The sequence below is a fragment of the Diplotaxodon limnothrissa genome, linkage group LG18 (assembly GCF_057381915.1).
Source record: "Diplotaxodon limnothrissa isolate DT_005_m linkage group LG18, D_limnothrissa_male_GT1.1, whole genome shotgun sequence".
NCBI lineage: Eukaryota > Metazoa > Chordata > Actinopteri > Cichliformes > Cichlidae > Diplotaxodon > Diplotaxodon limnothrissa.
In genome coordinates this window covers 35,142,334-35,166,877 of record NC_140613.1, presented here as the reverse complement: position 1 = coordinate 35,166,877, position 24,544 = coordinate 35,142,334, and the positions used below count along the sequence as shown (strand labels likewise).

General features: G+C 44.3%; 1 protein-coding gene across 1 annotated transcript; it reads left to right on the top strand.

The window, feature by feature from the left end:
• Positions 1-1,496: 1,496 nt before the first annotated feature.
• sema4ab (sema domain, immunoglobulin domain (Ig), transmembrane domain (TM) and short cytoplasmic domain, (semaphorin) 4Ab) lies at positions 1,497-19,036 on the top strand. The gene is made up of 15 exons (XM_085378094.1): positions 1,497-1,510; positions 2,564-2,685; positions 4,219-4,379; positions 5,467-5,526; positions 5,996-6,094; positions 6,280-6,373; positions 8,810-8,932; positions 9,207-9,334; positions 9,938-10,119; positions 10,952-11,096; positions 15,614-15,803; positions 15,966-16,081; positions 16,870-17,033; positions 17,628-17,722; positions 18,019-19,036. The coding sequence occupies exons 1-15, from the start codon at positions 1,497-1,499 to the stop codon at positions 18,834-18,836; spliced, it is 2,511 nt and encodes an 836-aa protein (XP_085234220.1). The 3' UTR covers positions 18,837-19,036.
• The last annotated feature ends 5,508 nt before the right edge of the window (positions 19,037-24,544 follow it).

Below are 24,544 nucleotides of genomic sequence, written 5' to 3'. Positions count from 1 at the left end.
AAATCAAGAAAAACAGCAAGATTCCTAACAAAAGGTATGTCCACACGTGACACATGTTGACCTCATATGTGTTTATAAAAACACTTTACATGTTGTGTGCTAATGTAAAAATTCATAACTAGAGACGTGTTGTTCAGCTAACATACTGCAACAAGTAACAAAAAAGGAACATCGGTTGGTTGAAGACTTAATCGAACTCACAATGAAGGCTTGTCTTGTTGGATGTCATGTATATACTACTGACATGTACAAAGCAAGGGCAGGAACTACTTTCTCTTCACTTCTCCGTGTACCATAGCCTGAGACATCCTGCATGTGAACTTCACTCAGAGATGGAGAAAGATAAGCACAACAGACCAGGAGAGGAGGAAGCGCAGTTATATTCAAAGGTAAGGATGCTGTTTGATAAACTGGAAATATAAAGTTTACATGTAAGTGTTTTTAAACCAGATGCTGTGTCTGTACATGTGACAGTGTCTTGAACAAAGGTAACTTTGTGTTATTTAAAAACAGTCATCAGATTAGTGCAGGTTAACTATTAGTTTACTGTACTGTGAAGTTAAAGTACTGAACAGCATGTGACTGGTGCTCATGGTCAGAGTTACATCTAGTGTTTAAAGTTAAGCTGGTGATGCTTCAGTCAGTCATTGAACTTTCTACTGTAGAGCATAGAAATCAGCCAGGACAAAGGCTGCTGAATGCAGTGGTATAAATGCACTCAGAGCAGCACACATCAGCTGATCACAGCCTGCACACTAAAGACATCTCAATAGAAATGATTGTGCTCATCTGACTCATTTCCCTGTTTAGAGACAAAGTTGTTCTCTACAACAGGACATAGCCATTATTTATTTATTTATTTCCTTCTTTTTCTCTGCTCGTGTTCTACAAGCTAAGTCCACTTATTAGACTTGTTGGTATTCCCCGTGTACTGACATTATTTTGTTACTAGAATAATATTTTAGCCTTCTTACTTTGAGTACTTTTCAGAGCATGTACTTTTTCACTTTTACTTGTGTAAAAAAGTTGAATCTGACCATCCTGCAGCTGGACTAAACATCACAGCTGTCCTACAAACCAGTTTCCTGTCAGGATTTTGCTTTTTTGTTTGTTTTGTGTGTTTACTTATTTCTTCCTGGAAAGATAAAAAATATCACTCATCTAAACGATATGAGATGGAAACCTGTTGGTCATTAGTCAAGTAGTCAAACCCACACCAAGGTGTCCACATATTATTTCTAAAGGCCTTGTTAAAGAGGAGGCCATGCTGTATACACCAGGGGTCTTAAAGTCACAGCCCAGGGCCCACCTGCGGCCTACTCACACTGATGTGAGGAGATATAATGCAGCCTTAAAGTGACTTTTTTGTTTGTTGTTGAGTGAAATGTTAAAATAAGTTCTTCAAATGATTGAATATGAAGGCAACATGAGCAGAGGCACAAACATGAGAGGGTGTGTTAGTTCACTGACAGACTCACAAACTAATGCGCACACTTATGTCTGCACTTCGGTTTTGTTAAATATGAACACAATGACAGCAGAAGTGCTGCCACGTGTGCACAGGCAGAGAGGACCAATGAGTTTATTTGGTAGTTCAATGAAAGGCTTCAGTTAGTTAAGAGGGAGGAAAATGCAGTTTTATCTTATTATGCAATATTTGATATTTAAAAAACAACTACATTTTCAGAAATGTTTCTTTGTTTGTTGGTTTGTTTGTTTGTACTACTTGAACACTAACGTGGCCCACAGCGCATTTGGTTTGAGACCCCTGGTACACGCAGCTTGAACCTGGGGCCTGAGGAGGGCCTGTTGCTCGGACGTTGTAATGAGTACGGCCGCCCTGCAGGTGGAGGCCGGGCTTCCTAGATCTGCGAATGGGAGGAGGCATTGTTGTTATAGTAAAGGCTGAACCACGGTCAGCGTTTTCTCCTCGCGTTACTGATCCGCGAGTGTTGGACAGAATATTGGTGGTTTGGGAGCGATGGAAGGAAAACGGGGAGGAAAGGAAACGTAAGCTGACTTTTCTGTCTTTGTGTTGTCGCTCTGTAAGTTTTTCTAAGATAGAGTTATTTAGCACACAAGAAACTGTCGTCATTGCATCGTTACTCCACGTAAAACGCCCCAGCAGTAATCTGTAAACTCTGCGGGCTGTGCTGGCGGAGCCGTCCGCGTGCATGTGTCGCGTTACAGGGTCGAGCTCATCTTCAGGTTCGTGTTTTTTAAATCAGCGACATCTCCACACTGTGGAAACGTCGAGGCGCTGCCTGAGCTGTGACTCTTCATCACAGCAAGAAACAAAGACACAGCTGAACAAACAAAACGCAGCGACGGACCCATGTTCCTCCTCATGTTCCTCCTCATGTTCTCCTCATAGGTGATATCTCTGATTTCTAAACCTGTAGCTTTGATGCTTAGGCATATAAACATTAACGGAGTTACACAAACTCACCGTTGAAACAACACAAATCAATGCATTTGATTAGAGGACTGTACGGTAACGTGTGTGCATGTGTCTCAGATGGAGTGATGGACAGCAGAGTATGTGAACTTCAGTGTAAACGAGGCCAGACTCCATTATTCCTGCTGTGATGGAGATCCCCATCCTGCTGCCACTCGCCCTGGCCTTGCTGGGGTTTCTGTGCCCATGTGTGACAACACTGACTCCCAGAGTCTCCTTCCCCATGGGTGAGTGAAGCCTTTGAAACATCACGTGCATTTTTACCCCCTTTATCATGTTGGGTCATTTAAATGTATTAGGGATAGAACAAAGCACAGCGATGTGTTTGTTCTCTCACGTCTTTCATATACGAAATCGATTCTTGTGCACAGATATTGTGCTGAAACCTCATGAATTTAAAAAAAGGGCAAAATCATGTTAATCAAATTAACTGGGACACAAATGTAGTTGACAGTTATCATGTTAGATGGAGTACTGTGAGATTGTACACTTCAGTGTCTGATTATAATGCAAGTACAGGGCACTGTTTCAGTGCTTGTTTCACATGTAAGTAAAAAAAGAGGTTGAAATTCTGGAAGATGCATAAAAAATAACAGCAATAGTATCCGTGCACAACCACTTTCAGATCTCTTCAGAGATGTTCGGTCAGGTTCTGGTTGGGCTACCCAAGAACATCGACACAGTGAAGCCGCTCCTTTGTTATCTTGGCTGTGTTTCAGTACCTCTGGAGCAGGTTATCATCAAGGATGTCTCTGACCCTGACTAGTCCCCTAGTTCCTGATGGTGCATGATGCAGCCCCCACCGTGCTTCACTGTAGGGATGGTAGGGGCCAGGTGCTAAGCAGTGCCTCCAGAGTATCCTCCACATATGGTGCTTGGTATCTAGACCACAGAGTTAGATCTTTGTCTCATCAGATCAGAGAATTTAGTTTTTCATGGTCTGAAAGTCCCTCAGGTGACTTTTCCACCTGGCCGTACAGGCCTGATTGGTGGAGTGGTGCAGAGATGGTCATTCTGGAAGTTTCTCTTTTCTCCACAAACCAACAGTGGAGTTCTGTCAGAGTGACTTTGAACTTCTTGATCATCTGCCTTACAACGGCCCTTTGACTCCAAGCGCTGGTTCCAAACTTCTTCCTGAGGCCTCTGTGCTTATTGGGACCTTCAATGCTGCAGAAATGTTTCCTCTCCCCAGATCTGTGTCTTGGTTTAATCCTGTCTCCGAGGTCGGCACACAGTTGGTTGGACTTCACGGCTTTGTTTGTGCTCTGACATGCACTGTCAATTATGGGGCCTTAGACAGGTGTGGCATCCAATCAGCTGGATTTATCACCGGTCACGTGACACTTCACAGATTATCAGTGGAAACAGAATTGAGCTGACCTTAAGTTTGAGTGTCGTAGCAAAGGCTGTGAACACGTATGTATGTTATATTTTTTTACATTTCAACCTTGTTTCACTTTGTCATTATGGACTATTGTGTTTAAGCTTTGAGGTAAAATGAATCAGGTTATAATGAAATGTGGATTCTTTCTGTGTGCACTGTGAATTGTGTGTTTAGTGTTGAATAAGTGACTAGATAGCGTGGTCACAATATTTTCTGTGGCATAATAAACGTGGAAGAGACGTTTCGCAGACACCGAGTTCTTCGACATCTAAGCAGTTAACACTCTGTAGCCGGTTATATCTGGATCCTTTTAGTTATCTGTGGATATTTAATCCTAACATGCTTTGTCCTGATACAAACTGCTGTTTGATAACAGATAGTCCTGGGAGACGTCTCATCCGCTTCAACAGCCACGATGTCAGCAACACCACCACGCTGCTGCTCAGTGAGGATGGGGACATATTATATGTTGGAGCCCGGGACTCTGTGTTAGCACTGAATGTTAGCCACAAGGACAGCATCATACTGAGGAACAAGGTAGGGGCTGACTGTTGACAGATGCACACTTATGCATATTGACATAAAGTCACTTGAGATTATGCAAATGCAGATCAGATGGTCTCTGTTAGGAATTAGACTGTGAGGCTCTAAACAGACGTCCATGTGACTACCAATTGTTTATGACGGCCCGACTGCAGAGACAGTGAAACAACCATGTCTGTGCCCTGCTGGTGGACTTCAAAGAAGCCTAACAAGAAGGACTACTTGGCTGTCAAGTCTTCAGCTTCCTGTGTCTGCGACACAGTACAATCACTGCTTCACCATCACCTGTACTTTTTTAAATTTAAAGAACTCAAAAGAAAAACAGCACATTTTTTATTAAACTATTCTAAAGTATTTTTGCAAAACATTGCAGGCAGAGTCTCTGTTGCCAAGTTAAAATATATTGAAATATTTATTGTGTTTAAAGCATGAAATACTGGCTCAAAGATAGACGAGGAACCTGGCGCTTCATCCTTGTAGCCTGCACACCACAGCCTGCTTCTATTTTCATTCATTTTTTTTCACACTTGACGTTCAGACAGTAGTTTGAGAATTAGATCAGGACCTTTTCCACGTCTCCTTTCTCGTGTACTCCTATGTTAGCTAAGCTTGCCACATCTTGGCACAATCCGATAATCCAGTCTGTGGACTAGAGAGTACGTCCAGTATGACTAGTTTGACGTTTGTGTACTCGTATGTACCTCACACATTCAGTGTCACAGTTTGCAATAATCACACAGTAAAAAAGTGAAAGCATTTTTAACTGTTCCTGTTTGATGTGCTATTTAAGTCAGGAGACCACGATGCAGAAACCAGTATTTTATGTAGAAGCAGGCAGCTTTTTAAAATCGCTAAATGAATTTCTAAAGGTCCTTCTAAACATTCGGACAAACACAAACTGGGTTAAATCCTTTGTGACTGTAAAACTTGTAGTGCCTGCTTTTGGTGTATTTTAAAAAAAATGCAGTCTCGAAAAGAAATGTGTTCTGGCCCGTGCTGTGATCTTTCACATCACGATCTTTACACAAACCTGCGGCTGTGGTTAATGTGAAGAACTTGATGAACTCTCCTCTTCTCTCAGCTGGACTGGACTCCTTCACATGAAGACCTTGAGCAGTGCTCCATGAAGGGAAAGAAAATGGTAAGTGTTCTGTTTGAATGTATGAACAAATGCTTTGAACCTGTTAAATTACAAATATACAAACCAAACGAGACAAAGGTGCCAATAATGTTCCAGCCCATATGGAAAAGATAGATATATATAAGATATTTATAAATCTTATAAAGTTTGTATCTGTCTTGTATGAAACTTGTATGAAAAGCATACAAGAGTGAAAACAGATATAAGATCCCTTGAAAAATTATATAATGAAACTTGTATGTTTTGTATACTTACTAAAAAAAAAATGAAAGTACTGAGAAAGTGGCCACTTTCATGAGTAAATCATATGTTTTTACTATTTCTTTTCCATATGGGAGCTGGCAGTTACAGTCCCTTTTGATGTAACATGAGAATGTTTGAAGTTGAACCAACAGGTCCTGGTTTAGACAAACCGTTAACAGTTTTACATGAGCTGGTTTTGTTGAAATGTTAAACTTTGTGTTTCCAGGCTGACTGTCCCAATTTCATACGTGTGCTGCAGTTCCTGAACACCAGCCACATCTATGCCTGTGGAACGTTCGCCTTCAGTCCACGCTGCACCTACATCGTAAGGCATTTAAGTTGTTAGTTTGTTTAACACTGTGACAGTGTTACAGTGTTACTCACTGTTTAGTGATTGTAGCATAAACTTGATACAAAAAAGCTTGAATTTCCCTTTTTGTGTGTTTGTAGAAATGGTCCATTTAGCATTCACTTCAGTAGCAGCTTGACTTTTTCTCCTTGTCTTCCCAGAACACTGACACATTAACAATGAGCCTCAAGCCTGATGAAGGGAGAGGTCGATGCCCCTATGACCCTTATCAACGCAATACGGCTCTCGTTGTAGGTGAGGAAATGATGCCACAGCATGACTGGATTATTACAACTCTATTTTGGTGTCTCCCAGTGATCCCTGTCCTGTCCCTGTCCCAGTTATCCCTGTCCCAGTTATCCCTGTCCCAGTCGTCCCTGTCCCAGTCGTCCCTGTCCCAGTCGTCCCTGTCCCAGTCGTCCCTGTCCTGTCCCTGTCCCAGTCATCCCTGTCCTGTCCCAATCATCCCTGTCCCAATCATCCCTGTCCTGTCCCTGTCCCAGTTATCCCTGTCCTGTCCCTGTCCCTGTCGTCCCTGTCCCAATCATCCCTGTCCCAATCATCCCTGTCCTGTCCCTGTCCCAGTTATCCCTGTCCCAGTTATCCCTGTCCCAGTTATCCCTGTCCCAGTCGTCCCTGTCCCAGTCGTCCCTGTCCCAGTCGTCCCTGTCCCAGTCGTCCCTGTCCCAGTCATCCCTGTCCCAGTCGTCCCTGTCCTGTCCCTGTCCCAATCATCCCTGTCCTGTCCCTGTCCCAATCATCTCTGTCCCAATCATCCCTGTCCCAATCATCCCTGTCCTGTCCCTGTCCCAGTTATCCCTGTCTCAGTTATCCCTGTCTCAGTTATCCCTGTCCTGTCTCTGGCTGGTGGAAAATGCAGGATTGCACAGCTGCAGGATTTATTGGGGAATTCACAGCATGAAGCACTTTTGATGACTTCAAACACGAGCAGTTTTGAAGTTAACCTGGGTAGTAATGGTTCTTGCAGAGCTTATTACCTTCAGGCTGCAGCTGTGCAGTGTTTGCTGTGACCACCTTTATCCTTCATCAGAGCCTGAACTCGGTTCAACACAGTATGAACTTTGTTATGTTTCTTGTTATTTCTTTAATCACTCTCAGGAATAGTTGTCCATGTTCTTGGAGGACATTTCAAACCTCTTATTTGAATGTTACCCCAACCTGTAAATGCCTTTTTTTCGATTAGCGAAGGCTAATCCACGATGATGGGTGTGCTTTTACTGCATTATCAGCCGGTTTGGGATCTTTGTGTTGCTGAACATGAAGCCATTACCAATCAGAATCTTTCCATTAGTAGATTTTTGATCATTGTTTTAAAGATAAAAGGCCTTATTTTATCTTTTACCTTGAAGAAGGTCGGAGGGCCAAAGTAAGGTGATATTTAGAATGTGCATGTCTCAGTACAATGGCAGTAAGAAACACTGCTTTAAATGGCTTCATATATCATCATTATCACTTTGACCTGCAGATCAGTCTGTTGACCTTGAGGAGGTCAGAGGTCAAATGTGACATGACATTTTAAATCTTTATCAAATACTTTCTGCATGTTGATTGCGCACGCCACACATGCAAGTTATAGCGCGACCAATAAATCAGCTTGGTGAACGTAAGACGGTGGATTATTGACATGATTCTACTGTGTAAAGTGGAATCACGTTGAGTCCACTGAGAACTTTCATCGTGTTTACAGACAGTGTGTATGCACACAACCATGCTGCCAACAGTGTGTATGCACACAAACATGCTGCCAACAGTGTGTATGCACACAAACATGCTGCCAACAGTGTGTATGCACACAAGCATGCTGCCAGCAGTGTGTATGCACACAAACATGCTGCCAGCAGTGTGTATGCACACAAACATGCTGCCAGCAGTGTGTATGCACACAACCATGCTGCCAGCAGTGTGTATGCACACAAACATGCTGCCAGCAGTGTGTATGCACACAACCATGCTGCCAGCAGTGTGTATGCACACAAGCATGCTGCCAACAGTGTGTATGCACACAACCATGCTGCCAACAGTGTGTATGCACACAACCATGCTGCCAACAGTGTGTATGCACACAACCATGCTGCCAACAGTGTGTATGCACACAAACATGCTGCCAACAGTGTGTATGCACACAACCATGCTGCCAACAGTGTGTATGCACACAAACATGCTGCCAACAGTGTGTATGCACACAACCATGCTGCCAACAGTGTGTATGCACACAAACATGCTGCCAACAGTGTGTATGCACACAACCATGCTGCCAACAGTGTGTATGCACACAAACATGCTGCCAACAGTGTGTATGCACACAACCATGCTGCCAGCAGTGTGTATGCACACAACCATGCTGCCAACAGTGTGTATGCACACAACCATGCTGCCAGCAGTGTGTATGCACACAACCATGCTGCCAGCAGTGTGTATGCACACAAACATGCTGCCAGCAGTGTGTATGCACACAACCATGCTGCCAGCAGTGTGTATGCACACAAACATGCTGCCAGCAGTGTGTATGCACACAACCATGCTGCCAGCAGTGTGTATGCACACAACCATGCTGCCAGCAGTGTGTATGCACACAACCATGCTGCCAGCAGCCACAAAGATGGTCGAATATATTTTCATTGTGTCGCTGTTGCTCGTCAGTATGATGTTAGATGTTGTCATGTGTCTCAGATGGAGAGCTTTATACTGGCACTGTGGCAGACTACAGGGGGAACCGGCCAGTCATCTCAAGGCACCTCAGCGAGGGCAAGCGTGTCGACCTGAAGCTGGATGACACATTAGGATGGTTGGAGGGTGAGTGCAGCGAGTTCTTCCCCAACCTCAGATATTTGAATTTCTTTAATATTAGATACGTTTATGGCGTCTTAGATCAGTATCAATCCATTTGTTTGCTGGCACATCTTGTCTGTTACCTGTTATGTGGTGGGAATCACAAACATTGTAATAAGTGTTTCTTATTTCTGTTTAATTCTTGAAAATGTACTTGGATTTCCAGCTTTACCATGTCTTTCACACATTGTTTCCAGTAACTTACATTTCTGCTTATGTTACCTTCTGTTTGCCATAGATCCAACTTTCATCAGTTCCACATTTATTCCAGATGAAGAGAAAATTTATTTCTTCTTCACTGAAGTGGGCAGAGAGTATGACTTCATCGACAAGTTCATCGTCTCCCGCGTCTCTCAGATCTGTGTGGTAAGTGGGAACGACGGTGTCTACGAACCGTCCAAAGAGATTCTGCAAAGATTTAGCAGTGCTCTGATATTTGGAATTTTCTCCCAGGAACAAACAAACTTCACGAGCAGACCAAACCCGTCACGCAAACACTAATAGTCCTCATTCAGACACAGGAAACAGACAGCCAGTCACATGTGTGTCCAAGGCTACAGATGCAGTTATAGCATAACAAACCTTAAAATGCACTGAATGTTATGTGTTTATGAAATACAATGGGTGAATGTGCCTGCAAAGCCCTTTTAGTGGTCAGTAAGGCTGAATGTCACCATCACAGGCTGTAATAACAACTTTGTCTCTTTTGATCTTCTCAACATGAACTGGAGTGATGTCAGTATTTAAGAAATCCCCCTGTAAGGTAACTTCTTAGTGCGTCTGACGGTGCAGGGGAACTTAGTCAGCAAGGTGAAGCTGAATTTGTGACTCCACCCACATGACTGGATGACATCTCCAAGATTTCTACCTGTCAGGATTGTTATTCATAATTCTGTCAAAGGGCTGTAACTCTGACCTTTCTGTAATATTATGTACATGATAACATCACAGTGTTCTCTCATTTGTCAGAGTGATGTTGGAGGTCAGCGGACCCTGCAGCGACGCTGGACCACGTTCGCAAAAGCTCAGCTGCTTTGCCAAGCTGACCATGAGCTGCCCTATAATGTGCTCCAGGACATAGACACCCTCCTGCCTGCAGAGGGCGCTCCTGTGGATGACATACTCTTTTATGGCATATTCACCTCTCAGTGGTGAGTGATGATGTCTCCTGAAAAAAATCACCATGTTTCCATTAATACAAACTTGCTGTTGAGATTGAGAAGCACAGTTTTCAGATCTTTGACCTACTGTGTAGGTGAAGCATGCGTAGATTTGATCTTTGGGGCATTTAGAAAACTGCAGTGATGTATCCATGCCATCTGACCGGGGAAGCATTCAAATCTGAGGGATGTGCTCTTCTGTACCAGTCAAGGAAGGCTCTCGTCATGCTCACGAGTCCTCCAGGCAGTCTTTCTGTGGCCTTCAGGGGCGAATTGAGGGTTGATATAACCAGGGCTGCACATAAGTGGTCCGCAGGTGTCAAAATAAAAGACGCGCACCAGATAAGAAGTTGCAACGCACGTAAGATTTTCTGGAGGAGGACAGACATTTGTTTAGAACTCTTAAAGATGTCGAAGAAGCTCCTTTAAGCAGTTACTTTGGTGTTCCTCCACCTCCAAAGAATAGCAGAAGGAGTCCGAACCACAAAAGAAGCACGTATCCTCGGAAAAGTGGTTGCAGGAGGTGAGCTGGCTTCAAACAAATGATGAACGCACAGAGATGTGGTGCAGAATGTGCCATGAAAATCCCACTCTAGTGGACAAAAACACTGCCTTTGATATGTACGCAAACGCGCGCTGCAACTTCTTATCTGGTGCTCGTCTTTTATTTTGACACTTATGTGCACCCGTGGACATAGAATACAACAGAGAAGAAATACAATTTAAAGGACGCACATTTAAGAATGAAACAAGTTGCTTGCCGTAGTTCCATGTTTCTGATTCTTCGTGACTGTATTCTTAATGTTTGTTTTTGATTAACCAGGTCTGTCAACTCTGGGCGATCAGCAGTGTGTTCCTTCCGCCTCACTGACATCAAATCGGTCTTTTCTGGTAACTACAAAGTCCTGAACCGGGACACATTACAGTGGAGTGCACGGGTTCAAGAGAAGGTCGCAAATCCAGGCGAGGTAAATGGTTACTTATGAAAACTTATTTAGAGTAAAGTCTCCATGAACCAGCGGGTGTACGTGCACACACGCTGCCTTCATGTGCAAAAACTAATTACATATTCACAGCTGTGAGAAACTTTAATTCTCAGATGTAAAAGTTTCACGATTATTTGTCGTCTTCTTCCACGTCATTACTGCCGTCTGGTCCTTCCTGCTTTCTCACTACTTCCTACTTCTGCTCTTGGTACCAAGTTCACACTTTCACAGTTAGCTTAGCATTCTTTATACAGATGTGGATAAAATTATTAGCATGAAATTTCAAGTTTTTGTCAAAATTTTGACAAAACAGAACAAAGGATTTCCAACATAGCATTTCTAAGCATGCTAGTTTACTCACAATAATAGAATTATCTGAGAAAGTGTTTTTTCCAGGGTCAGTATAAATTATCCCTGAATAACAAACCAGGTTGTGCAATGATGTGCTTTAACTCTTTAAAGCTGAAAGCTTATAAAATTAAGTTAAAACTGAGGTTCCAGTGTCTCGTGTGTCACAGAGAAAGCAGCAGCCGAAAACCAAATCAAATCTGTTTACATGAGAAAAATGATTTTTGATGCTCACAAAGCAGGAGATGGATACTCAAAGTTATCGCAGCGTTTCCGAGTTGTTCTACTGAGATGTATCATCGAGAAATGTAATGAGAGCCGAACAGGACAGAACAACTGTTGCAGAAGTGAAAGATTTTAAGAAAACGCTGCCACAACACGAGTGAATGACTTGGCCGAGTTGGGAATCGGAGTCTCAAAGAAGATGATCACTTGACTCCTGCACAGGAACTTACGACCTCAAACCAGACTCAGCCTGGAGCAGGATTAGGGGAAGTGCGTGCTTTGGTCAGATGACATTAAACTACAGCTCTTTGAGATGCTTCTTATTTTTGGATTTATGAAGAAGAAGGATATGTGACCATTTTAAACCTCAAGCACTCGGCAGCAGAAACTGGGTCATCGTTTGTCTTCCAACATGACAACAACTAAAACGTACGTCTCTCCTGGTGAACGTTATCGACTGACCTGCACAAAGCTCCGACTCGGATCTCGCTGAAAATCTGTGGGTGAACTGAAGAGAAGAGTCCATGCCATCAAACCTGGAGGAGCTACAACAAACGACTGCAGCCTGATATACAGCAAAAAGTGAAGAATAGCATCGGGGAGCTAATAATGTTAACCTCAGTATTTATTGGTTTTTTGGAAAGAAAAAAAAAGTTTGGATGAAGTTATTTGGAAAGTTGTGTCAAAAATTCCTTTCTCTGTTTAGTAACACCGGGGAAATTCAGTTTACCAAAGTAAATGATATTTTTTCTAAATGCATCTGATAACGACTGTGTTGAGTCTGTTCCTTCCCATTCCCTGCAAGGCCACCTGGGTTGGCTGGAAGACTGTTTACTTAGCCTGGCAGGGCGAAGGACACTGTCTCAGCTGAACTATGGACACGCACACACATACATATACTGATACTGATAAGCACTCACCGACGCATCACCCTCCCTACCCCGGATCCAACGCCACCTCCAACGCTTACCTCCCCTCTGATCTGGACATCGGGTCAGTTGGAGGCGCAGTCCTGTATCTCCCCCTCCTGCAGGAGGGGGAGATACAGGAGAGGTGGAGGAAGATCTCAGCCTCGGTGTTTATTGTCTTATGTAGTCTGGAAGATGAGTGGATGGTGGGGTGGGTGCAGTTTTCTCTGTGGTGGGGTTGGGTGTACTGTCCCGGGCTCTGTGGGGCCGGGAGGCGCTGCTGCACTGGGCCCCGGTCTGGATGGGCCTGGGCCCCCTTTCCCTGGCGGGTCGCAGAGTATGGGGGTGCCTACTGGGGTCAGCGGGGGAGCTGGCCCCAGGGAGGGGTCACTTGCCCCTCCCTCCCTTCCCTCCCCATCTCCAGCTGCCTCCCTCTTCCCGCTCCACCACAACCACCCACACATGCAGGACCTTGGAGTAGGGGTGTGTCACCAGGGTGCAGAGGAGGCTACCCCCCCTCTGTCCCCTTCTGGCTGCCTCTGCCTCAATTTTATCCCACAACTTAGACATTCACATTACTCACACTCTCATTACACATACATATAGGATCTTGGGGGTGGGCACGATACACAGAGTCCAAAGTACCATCAGGGTGTACACCTCACCCCTGGCATCGTTGCCCACCTCTCAATTTTAAATACACGTAGACATTGAGGGCTAGCAGGAGGGACCATGCGCTTACCTGCTGCTCTCTGGCAGGTAGCTCCATGCCCTCCTGGGTTTTAAATGCACCTTAGAACACACATGCATCAACATTACAATGAGCAGGTGGAGGGAGGTTTGGAGTCTTCTCTCACCCCCGTTCTCTGCAACCTGCTGGAGCAGGGGGGGGGCTAGGAGGAGGAGTTGGCCGTCCGACTGCGGTCTGGAGTGTGGAGCCTTCCTGCTGCTGCGGAGTCGGGGCGGTCTGCCTCTCCCCACCGCAGGGAAAAGGGTAACACCACCTGGGTCTGGGTGCAGTTCCCCCTCCAGGGGCGGGGGCACCTAGACCCGGTTTGTAGAGTACGCTTGGGGAGTGTGATCGTGTGTACAACGTCTCTTTATGTCTGTCTCCACGTTGGTTGAGTGTGGAGTAAGTGCATATGAGAGCATGAGGGTGGGAATGGATGTTTGTGTCTGTGTGTGCCTGTATGTCTGTGTCTATATGTCAGGTTGGGTATCAGACGCCACCTCTCTGGGGACACCTCAGGCCCTCCAAGGTTTGGAGGCCTATCTCCCCCCACCACTTCCCCTGCCAGTGGCGGACCCCCTCAGACATCGGTGCGTTGGTGGTTCTTTGTGTCCGGGGATGGGCGTCCAGGTACACACCGGCTCACTCCTTGGCGGCCGCTTATCGGGGCCTGGAGCCTGGGGCTCGCTCGGGCCACTTCGGAGGTGGGGTGCCCCCGGCCTCTCGGCCTGGGGCTCGGTCACTCAGGCACGGCTGGCTGCCGGCGGAGCTCACGGGCGCGTCACTGCAACCCCCCCTGGCTTCTGCTCCGCGGCTGCTGAGTGAGCCCTCATCTGGGACTCTCCTCAGCTCTTTCTGGGACAGTGGCGCGGCTGCCCCTCTGTTGGTCTTCCTTGGTCTCTTGTGTTCTGGGGGCCTCTGGATGTCTGGAGTTTTGATCTCCTCCATACCTGCTTCATGCCCTGGAGGACGGGGCTGTGGCCCCCCCACACCCTCTAGCAGATCATTACATGAAGGAACCTTTTAAAAAACAAAAAACAAGCGCGTCCATGCTCACAGGTGTACACACGGGTGATCACACCCACAAACTACACCCTTTTTGGCTCCTACCTCAAAGCACACTGTGTTCTGTTGATCTTATGTGCTGCACAATAATGTTTAACATTTAGTATTTACTGTCATATTCCCATATATCATTGTGATGTTGTTTGTTCTATTACTCTTGTTCTCTTCTGCTTGTTTTCTTTTTTCTTTCTCAGCAGGTGATCCAGGTGATTGATATATGCATTTTTTTTTCTTTTTCTTTTTTCTGCTCATTCTGTTGGTTTTTGGTTTTTGCCCTTCTCCCCCGTCCCTCTTCTCAGCTGTTTCTCTTTCCCTCTTTCTTTCTCCCCTTCTTTCCCCCAGTCAAGTCTGTCCCGTATTCAGTAAGTGAAAATAAAATAAACAATAAAAGGTGAATCAAATGGACCATTACGGCAAGGCTGGGATGGTCAATTTGGTAAAGTAAATCCGTTGGGCATCTTTCTTTGCCTTTAGACAACAATTCTGATGCAAAAGAGCCAAACGGGACAGGCCAAAAAAAAAAAAAAAAAAAAAGTTGGAGGCGCAGTCGAAAGATTGCAGCGGTCCCAGATCAGATGTACACACTGGAACTCTTTCCCATGTTGCTGTCTGTGTTTATTGTGCTGTGGTGTGTTGATATCTGTGCATTCCTGTATTATCCTTCTGTGTTGCACATTTCAATGTTTTTTTCCTCGCTACCTGGCCTGACCTGTCTCCCCAATGTGATGTTTGTATTGTATGTATGGTCGGCAAGGTCTGTCATCTCGGTTGTGGGCAAAAGACCTGCAGCTGACAAATAAAGGCTATCTCATCATCATCTCTCATCTCATCTCACCCAGATTTTAACATATTTCCTTTTCCATACTTTCATATTTCAACACACCCACTAATGTGTTCAGAATATTGTAAACTTATTAACATCGACACTGTAGTCCTTATTATAAATGTTTTCTTAAAAATTCTTTAAATGCTCTACTTCACATTTCAAAGCGCTGTTCAGATTTGAAACATGTAACTATGGGCAACATAACAGTCGGCAGGGTGAAGTGGACGAGACCCACAGGCTGAGGTGTAACCTAAATACGTTAGAGCGTTGAGTGAGTGAGCAGGGAGCAGTTTCGCTGATGGCACGCTCTCTGCTGCTCATAATGTGCGATTAAAAAAGTGCCGCACAAATGGAAATGAATACAAAAATAATTAGTTTGTGTCAACTTTTGTGTTAGTGTGGCCTGCACAACGCCTCAGACAATGCCCTGCGCTTTGTCAAAGAGAACTTCCTGGCAGATGACAGTGTGCGAGCAGTTGGAAGGAACCTGACCATGGTGTCTGCTGAAAACACCTACAGCCACCTGACTGTCCAGAGGGTCCAGGCAGCCAACGGCAAACACTACACTGTCCTGTTTCTGCTTACAGGTAGGACTGCAGGCAGAGCAGTAAAATACACAACTAACACATTTCAAAGGCTGAACTCTTCCACGACTACCAGGCTGACACCTCACAGTACAGGTTATATCCTCTCAGCACTTCTTCTTGAATAGTTTTATGTTATTAATGATTTCTTTTCTGATGTTTCAGAGTCTGGTTACTTGCATAAAGCAGTGCTGCTACTCAGAGGGGCCCATATCATCGAGGAGATTCAGGTCTTTGAGCAGCCTCAGCCTGTCAGGAGCCTGAAGCGCTCCATACCCAAGGTGCACACTGCTGCTGACGTTTGGTGGTTCAGTTCCATTTAGGTTTTTAGACTATTGGAGGCAATGGAGACAAAGACGTGGCAATGGCCATAGAGAGTTCCTGTGTGCTGCTTTGAGGGTTAATTATTTATGTATTATTATTTAGCTCCAAGCTACACTGCTAAATAAAATAAAGGAACACGTAGGAAACCCATCTCAAGGTCATGCTGGACGTTCATACTGATATGGACCGACGGACACGTCAGGGACAAAAGGATGTCACATTGTTGGATGCAAATGAATTCAAAGACACACTGAAAGATCAAAATGAAACTAATGATATGGCAGACTGGTCCATTTTGCCCAGATTCCATTGCAGCAACTCAAAGTAGTGCTCAGTCCTTTGTATGTTCCCCACGTGCCTTCTATGCCTGACAGCATCAGGGGAATCTCCCAGTGAGACAGCAGATAGCGTCGTGGGGAATCACCTCTCTGAGCTCAGGGACAGTCGGAGGTGCAAACTGGCAGCATCGAATGGGACGTGACATAATGTCCCAGAGGTTTACCGTGCACTCGGTTCAGTTATCTATTATTTTTATGAACATGCTGGAGTCCTTAACTGATCAATTTGCAAGTCTGGGTAAAAAGTAGACTTGATCTCTGTGTTGTTCCAGATGTTCTGCAGGTAAACCGTTTGAACTCAGTTTTGCAAACTAGATAAAGTTTCTCCATCACAGTGAAGCAGGATGATGTCATTGCGACAGAGTACTATACAGACATGTCTGAAGGCTTATTCTGTCCCACTGCAGGGAGTGATTTATATCGGCACGTCGGAGGGCGTCGTGAAGGTCCCGACAGCTAACTGTTCTTTTTACTGGACCTGTGCTCAGTGTGTTCTGGCCCGAGATCCCTTCTGTGGTTGGGATCCTGCCAGTAGGGTCTGTGTGATGGTCTCTACAACAAACACTAACCTGTGAGTAACACTACATTTTTATTATGATTAATACGTTCAGCACACACGATCTGCTCACATATTTTATTATGAAACACAAGGTTGCACAATGAAACTACATCAGCTGAGGAAGGAGTCGGTAATACCAAACTGTGCAAAGCTAGTCAACTTTTATTCTTGACCTTGTAGCTTTTGAGCCGGTAGCACAGCTTTGTTTAAATGAATCATTTACAGGCGCGACCACACATCTGGATACTCCAGGTGGGATTATACAACATCCATGTAGGAATTTCCTCCCTCTCGGTCAATGTTTAATGGTCTTGTTCTTATCTACTTGGCACCTTTCTATTCTTCCTGAGCACTCAAAGCGCTCCGTGCAACTTTTTCCTCTGTGAAAGTGTGTTGTAACATTCACACACATCATACTTGGGTTTGTACCTTGCCCAAGGATATTTGGCAGATTGAAGCAGCCAGGGATCAAACCACCAACCTTCCAATTAATAGATGACTGCTTTGTGAATTTCATGTTTTTACTTCTGGTTTGAGGATTGGTCATCAGTGGGGAATCTGTGAAACCTAGTGCCCACCTTCTCTGTTAATGGTTTCCCTCCTCAGAGCCCAGGACATAGAAAGAGGAAACGCTGAAGAGGCATGCAGCAGTGTTTCATTAAATCACAAGAGCAGATTTGGTCCAAACAAACTGCCTGCGGGTGAGTATAACATCTTTTTAATATCTATTTTAGTCTGAAGATTAAATGGAGGAGAAAAGTCTAAAAGGAATGAAATAAATCATGAAAAGTCACACGTCTGAGGTTTTGTGTGGGCTGTGAGTCAAACATATAAAACATGAATTTGCTTTATTTAACTTTTACTTTTCTAATTTAGACATGATTGTGTGAAGTTCAGATTTTTCCAATAGATTCTTGTTTAGAAGCACGGTCATTGTTCTTAGTTTCTGTGATATCCAAACACCTGTTTCTGATGCAAACTATAATCTGTATGTCAGCCTCGTGTCCTCCAGGCAAGCTGGTGTCTGTGTCTCTGAACGAAGTCGTGCGGCTGCAGTGTCCTGCTGCATCACGACTGTCTCAGCAGCTCTGGGAGCGTCCCAACAGTCGGCTGTCCTCAGACTTGTATCTGAACTTGGAGGATGGGAGTCTGAGCTTTGTGGCCACCCCTGCCACACTGGGCCACTACCTCTGCCTGTCCACTGAAAATGGCTACCAACAGACTATGGCCATCTATCATGTCAAGCAGAAGACCAGCCCTCTGTCTCAAACTCCAACCAGCTACACCCAGCCTCGGACAAATGCCATACCCACAACACAATCTATGGCCAAGCCGGGATCTGGACTCCACATATCTGTAGGAACAGAAACGCACCAAGGAGAGTCTAAGACAACGCCATCCAACAGGAACACTCAAGTCACCACCAGACAGCTGGGCAAAAACCTGACCTCATGGACAAAGCAGCCTCGACAGAGAGAATTAGAGCTCCGGGATGGGGAAGCGCTGCTGGCCGCCCAAGCCCCATGCTATTTAAAGGAGCTGGTAATTGTGTCACTTTTGCTAGTGCTGTCCCTCAGTTTGTTAATCACCATATTTCTGTTTGTCATCACACAGCGCTGCAACCACAGAACAGCCCCACAAGCAGCAACCATAGACTCTGACAGAAGGACCCCTGTAGAGCAGGAGGCCCGAAGGGCGAATGTGTTTCTGAGCAAAAGGAATGAACAAGGACAGCAAAGTGGACATGGCAGCGAGTTGGTTTGTAACGCTGCGCTTTCAGGTTCTAATGGACATTTGCCTAACACCCCCATCTAAACAGAGGTACAGTGTTACAGATGAAAAAAGTCACGTGGCACTCAAAGACTCCTGATCTATGGGAAGTCTTTGGCAACAGGAGGAAAAGGATTTAAAACTTTATTTGAAGGGCGAGGAAGTAACACAAACCATTTTAAAGTGGTTTTCATGGGATTTGACTTATTATTCTATACATGCAGTTTTAATGTCCTGGTGTACATTGAAATTACAGCTCAGTTTAGGTCACAAATAAGGTCCCATATGCAACTGAAAGTGGCTGCTGAGGGGGGCCATCCCAATCGGTAAGATCTGTGATCGTACTAATAAATCAAAGAACTGTGCGTGGGATCACTTTTCTCAACAGCCATTTACTGGCAGCATTTGTGAGTATTGTTGTGGTGGAATAAGAGGCGTGGGGAAATGAATGTCTCACAAATATAAAGCTTCAACCGTTACACCTAAGTGCCAGACCCTTCCTCGAACCCTCAAACAGGCCTTTGAAGGGTTGTGAAAAATGTCTTCCACAGTGTCATTGCTGTGATCTCAAATAGCCGGACAACAACACACAACAACACACAACAAGACTGTAAAATTACACAATTGCGCCTGTTCTGCACAGCTACATTTGGAACAGGCGCAATTGCTGTATAACCGTGTGTGTTGTAACTGCCCAGTCTTTTTCACAGCTCGAACTGGTGTATTGATGGAGATCAAACATTTGTCACACTTGGTACTGGACCCGCTGAGGTCCCAGTTCTGATAACTGACTTGTCTGTAACACTTTCACTGCTGATTGCCTGAAGCTGACACGCTTTTGTGTGGAAATAACTGGAATAAAGTTTGCACACGATTCTAAAAAGACGAATTTAGCAGCTGTTTCTGGCAGCCGTAGCTTTGGTGGTCAGTAATTGTGTTCTCCTAAACTGTAACATTTAGGTATTTGTAAGTAGTGGTGACAAAAACCTGGTTAAAATCTCTCTGAATAGGAGCACTGATCCAATGAAAAGCATAACTGTTGATTAGCTGTGACGTGTTGGTTCTGAATGTTCTGGTTGCTCGTCATATTATAGCTGGTTATGTTCTGACTATTCTGTTCTCTCTTGATAGCTTCATTTGGTAAAAGGTACAGTTCTGTCCAATGCAGCTGCTTCTTTAAATATTTTTATAGATTAGTCAAATGCAACACCAGTAACTGCCACAGTCGGCCAGTTGTACAGTTGTATGCACCTTTTAGAACAAGAAATCATTTGTTTCCATATATTACATTTTGATCAAAATGTGTAAGGATCAGAAAATGTATCCAAAGACACGTGTGTGTGTGTGTGTGTGTGTGTGTGTGCACGCATGTGTGCGTGCGTGTGCGTGTTCACATAACTTTGTAGCACATGGTCAGGGTGAGTCAGCCAAGTTTCTTTTCTTGTGTGACAAAACAAAGTGAATGTGCCTTTGCTACATGTTATGTGACGATCCTGTGGAGCTGTTTGTACTTCTCACCATTTGGACATGTCAATAAAAAAAATCATCCACAACTGTAATAAAGACTCAACATATTTATATTCACTTCAATAAACAGGTTTCTGAAATGTTATAAAATATATAAAAAACCATCACATTTTGTTTTATGTCTTCTCAATTTTTTAACGACTTGGAAATCCGTCTGCTCTGCCATCGTTCAAGTCCTCTCAGGACGCTTTTGTACAGCACTCAATGAACTTCTGTTAAAACCTAAGTAAACTACACAATTCACTAATAAAACCACCTTTCGCAGCATTAACTTGAACTTGAAGTCTTTCACGTTGCTGTGGAGGAATTTTGTCCCACTGCTTTACAGGGTTCCTTCGGTTCATTCATCCATAGTGTCTTTAAGGTCCTGCCACAGCATGTCATTCAGATTGGTTTGCTTGTATATTTACTGTTGTGCTTGGGATCATTGTCCTGCTGCATGATCCAATTTAGGCAAAGCTTTAGCTTCTCAGAAAGATGGACTCACATTTGGTTTAGAATGCTTTAGTATATAGAGAAGGTGCCCAGGTCCTTTGGCAGCCCTCCACCATCATGTGTGACACTTGGTGAGAGATGTTTGTGCTGAAATGCTGTTTGGTTCTCACCACACGTGATGCTGTACATTAATGATAAACATCTCCACTTAGTTCTTTGGACAAACAGGAAGTAAACTGGTTTGTTTAGATCCAACTTTTCAAACCTAAGCTGTGCTGGCATATTCTTGGTTTGGTCACGTTTTCTTCAACAAACTTTGAGTTTCTCTCCCGACTGTTTCCATCCTGCTGTGTCTGAGCCAACTGACTGACATGTTTCATTTCCACGTTCATAAAGCTGCTATTGAACCTCACAGCAGAAGGAATTGGTTTATTTTTATTAACACTTTATTACCAATTTAAGATTATTGTAGCACCGTTTTTCTCTCGATGCCCAATGGTTTGTCAGAATTGCTCTGAAGCAGATGGGAAGTCTTTTTCGACGGCCTCTCCAAACTCACATGCTGGAATTCTTGTTTCAACCACCACCTGGGCTGCATTTCGCTTGGCCTGCTGATACGTGTCAGCTGCTTCTGAGAGGCTACCCCTCTGCCAGGGGGTTCCCAGCACACCCCATGTTTAGGTGTGCTAAGCCTGTCCTGCATCCTCCCCTGCCGTGTCCCCCCTTCCTTACCAAAGAGGTGATGTTGTATGTCTCAATAGCAGGGATTGGTCCATCAGTGCTCTTCCTTTAACCGCAATCAGACACACGATGCACCCAACCCTAACACCACCTCCTGCTGGTGGTGGGCCTACAGTGACCATGCAGCTTCTGCAGGCTGCACCTGGCCAGGCCCCATGGGCTAAAGCCAGAGGGCCAGGCACTCTCCATTGCACTCCCTCCCCAGGCCTGGCTCCAGGTAGGACCCCGGTAACCCTTTCCCAAGCAGGGACACAGGTAAGTAAGTAAAGTGTATTTACATACACCGACCTGAAGACAGAAAAGCTCATGAAGTTTTGTTACTCGGGGGAGTCCATTGAATCACTCATTGTCTGCCCCATCACCCAGGACCTATTTGTCTTGGGAGACCCTCGTCAACATAGCCTCTGAGATCACAGGGCACATAAACCCTTCTACCTAAATAAGTTAGCAATTCCCGAAGGAAAAAGTGGCGTTTTACTCACATGGGGTATAGTGGGGGTGGGGTACTGCTGACATCAACTGGGGACATTGTTGGGCAGTGGAAGAAGTATTTTGAGGACCTCTTCACCACTAACACGTCTTCTGTAGAGGAGAAACAGTCTGAGGATGAGGAGAACAACTTGCTCATCTGTAGGGACGAGGTCACTAAGGCTGTTAATCTTCCTCTTGTGTTCCCCTTGTTGCATAGATCATGGTAATAGTCCTGGCACTAAACAGTGTATACTATATTTCTCTGAGTGTGCTGGGGACCCCGTGCTTGGGGTGGACCAGTTTGGTTGTTTGAAAGCCACAGATGCGTCTCAGCTGTTCTGATTCTCCTGACATATATAAGGCATCACTACGGGTTTTCTCTTAGGCAGCGGTTGTCCTTCTCTCCTGGATCGGCTGGAGCTTTCAGTCCAGCTGGGATAACCACATTTACTCAGGGCCTTCTTGATGTTCTTCTGCCTCCCTGGCTGCTGTGTCTGTGGGGATGATGTTCGCTCTGTGTTGTAGCGTCCTGATGACACCCAGTTTGTGCTCCAATGGATGGCAACCTGATCCGTATGCACTGGTTTACGGTACACGTCGACTTTAAATGTCCCCCATTACTGACGGGAATTTCACAGGCTATCCTCCATGGTGAACTTGATGTGTTTGTCCACTGAGATAATGTGATCAGGGGATTTCGGTACATCCTGAGATTTGATTAAAATGTCTTAAGGAGTGGAAAAGTTATTTTGAATTTAATGGCAGGAATATGCCAGACAGAGCCATGTTTACCAACGTAAGCACTTTGGTGTACCTTCGGTTTTAAATGTGCTATATAAGTAAAGTTGTATTGTAACGTGTGTCATCTTCTCTTCTTCAGCAGCTTATAAACATCTGGAAACTGAAGAGCCCAGTTGCTGGACTTTGTTGTAGAATGTGAGAACTTGTAGAATAAAACTTGAGAATGTGTCGTTTTTAATTTACAGTTACAGAAAAAAGTATGAAAGTACTGAGGAAGACTCTTTGAAGGAAACTTACCATGGCTCCCTGTGGTTGTCAGTCCAGCATGACCTCTTGGTCTTCTGCCTTCTGATTGGCTGACCTCCACTTCTCCAGTTCCTTGAACGTCCCCATTGTTCTGAGTACTGGACAGTCAGAGTGCTGTCACACGAGTAATTCTTATGTTGGCAAAGAGAAAGTACCACTTATAAGCAATTCCGATCATTAACGAGAAGTTAATGGCCTTGTAAAGTTAAAAGGCACTGTAGACCCTTCAGCACGACCCTTTAAAAAAAGTGAGTGTATATATACATGTTTGAGTTTGTATGCATAATTTGGACCCTGTTCGAATTAAAGAAAGTCTAAAATCAATTCAAACTTGTGCACACATTTCCTGTTTTTTAATGTCATTAATAATGTATGCTGTACAATCTTTCCACCCTGGGAAAAAAAAAACACAAGAAACAAAGAAATCACTAAGTAGATTTTTTTTGTTTGAAGTTTTAAATCAGCAAACAAATTTTACTATCAGACAAAACAAATTTCCCAAGTGTGGGACTAATAAAGGTTATCTTATCTTATCTTATAACCCAGGTAAGTACAAAAGGCAGTTTTAAAATTTCATTTATTTCATTTATTAACGGGAAAAGCTGCACGTGCCTTGGTATAAAAAAGTGATTGACCCCTGAACTTAATAACTGGTTGAGCCACTGTTGGCAGTCACAGCAGCACAGGAACAGAGCAGGAGGGAGGAGACAGCCAGGAGCACCAGCAAGAGACAGCATCGACACTTTAGAAAGGTACAGTAAAGAAAATAAGTGACACCAAGAAAAGAAGTAAAATCTTTAACCATTTCAATTATATTAACAATACAAAGGCAGAGTGTAGAGTCTGCAAGAAAAGGATATCATACAGAGCCAGCTCCACATACAGCCTGCACAGCAGCCTGAGAACTGTCCACCCATCAGTGCAATGGGAAGATAAAACACAGTTGAGTGGGTTATTAATGAAGGTGCCAGTGTGTCTACTGCAACTGCTGCTGCTTCACCTACAGCATCATGCAGTACACCACCACAAGCGCCTAAACAACCCAGAGCTCTATGAGACGGTTTTTGCAGAAGTCTGTGACCCAGCAAGACAGAACTCAAGTCATGAAGAATTGGCAAAAATGACTGCACTTAATTTCCAACCATTTTCAGTTGTGGATGATAAAGTTTTCAGGAAGTTTATTCATGCACTAAATCTTATTTTATATTGTTGTTGATAATAAATTAATTAAAGCAACAAAACAACCTGAAGTGCCGCTTGGGAGCCGAAAGAGCCGGCTCTTTTTAGTGAGTCGAGCCGAAAGAGTATGTTCTCTAAAAAGAGCCGGAAATCCCATCACTGCATCACAAAATATTTTTCTCAGAATTGTTTGGGATGTTTTTTGGTAAATCTCAGATGAGCTGTGTGTTCTTTCCGGTTCTTGCTTCAGTAATAACATCCGAAACAAAATAATAACCGGTTATATCTACTGTTACTTTTATTGCTAACTTTAATATCTTACATCTGCCACTGACGTTACTCTGGCAAAATCT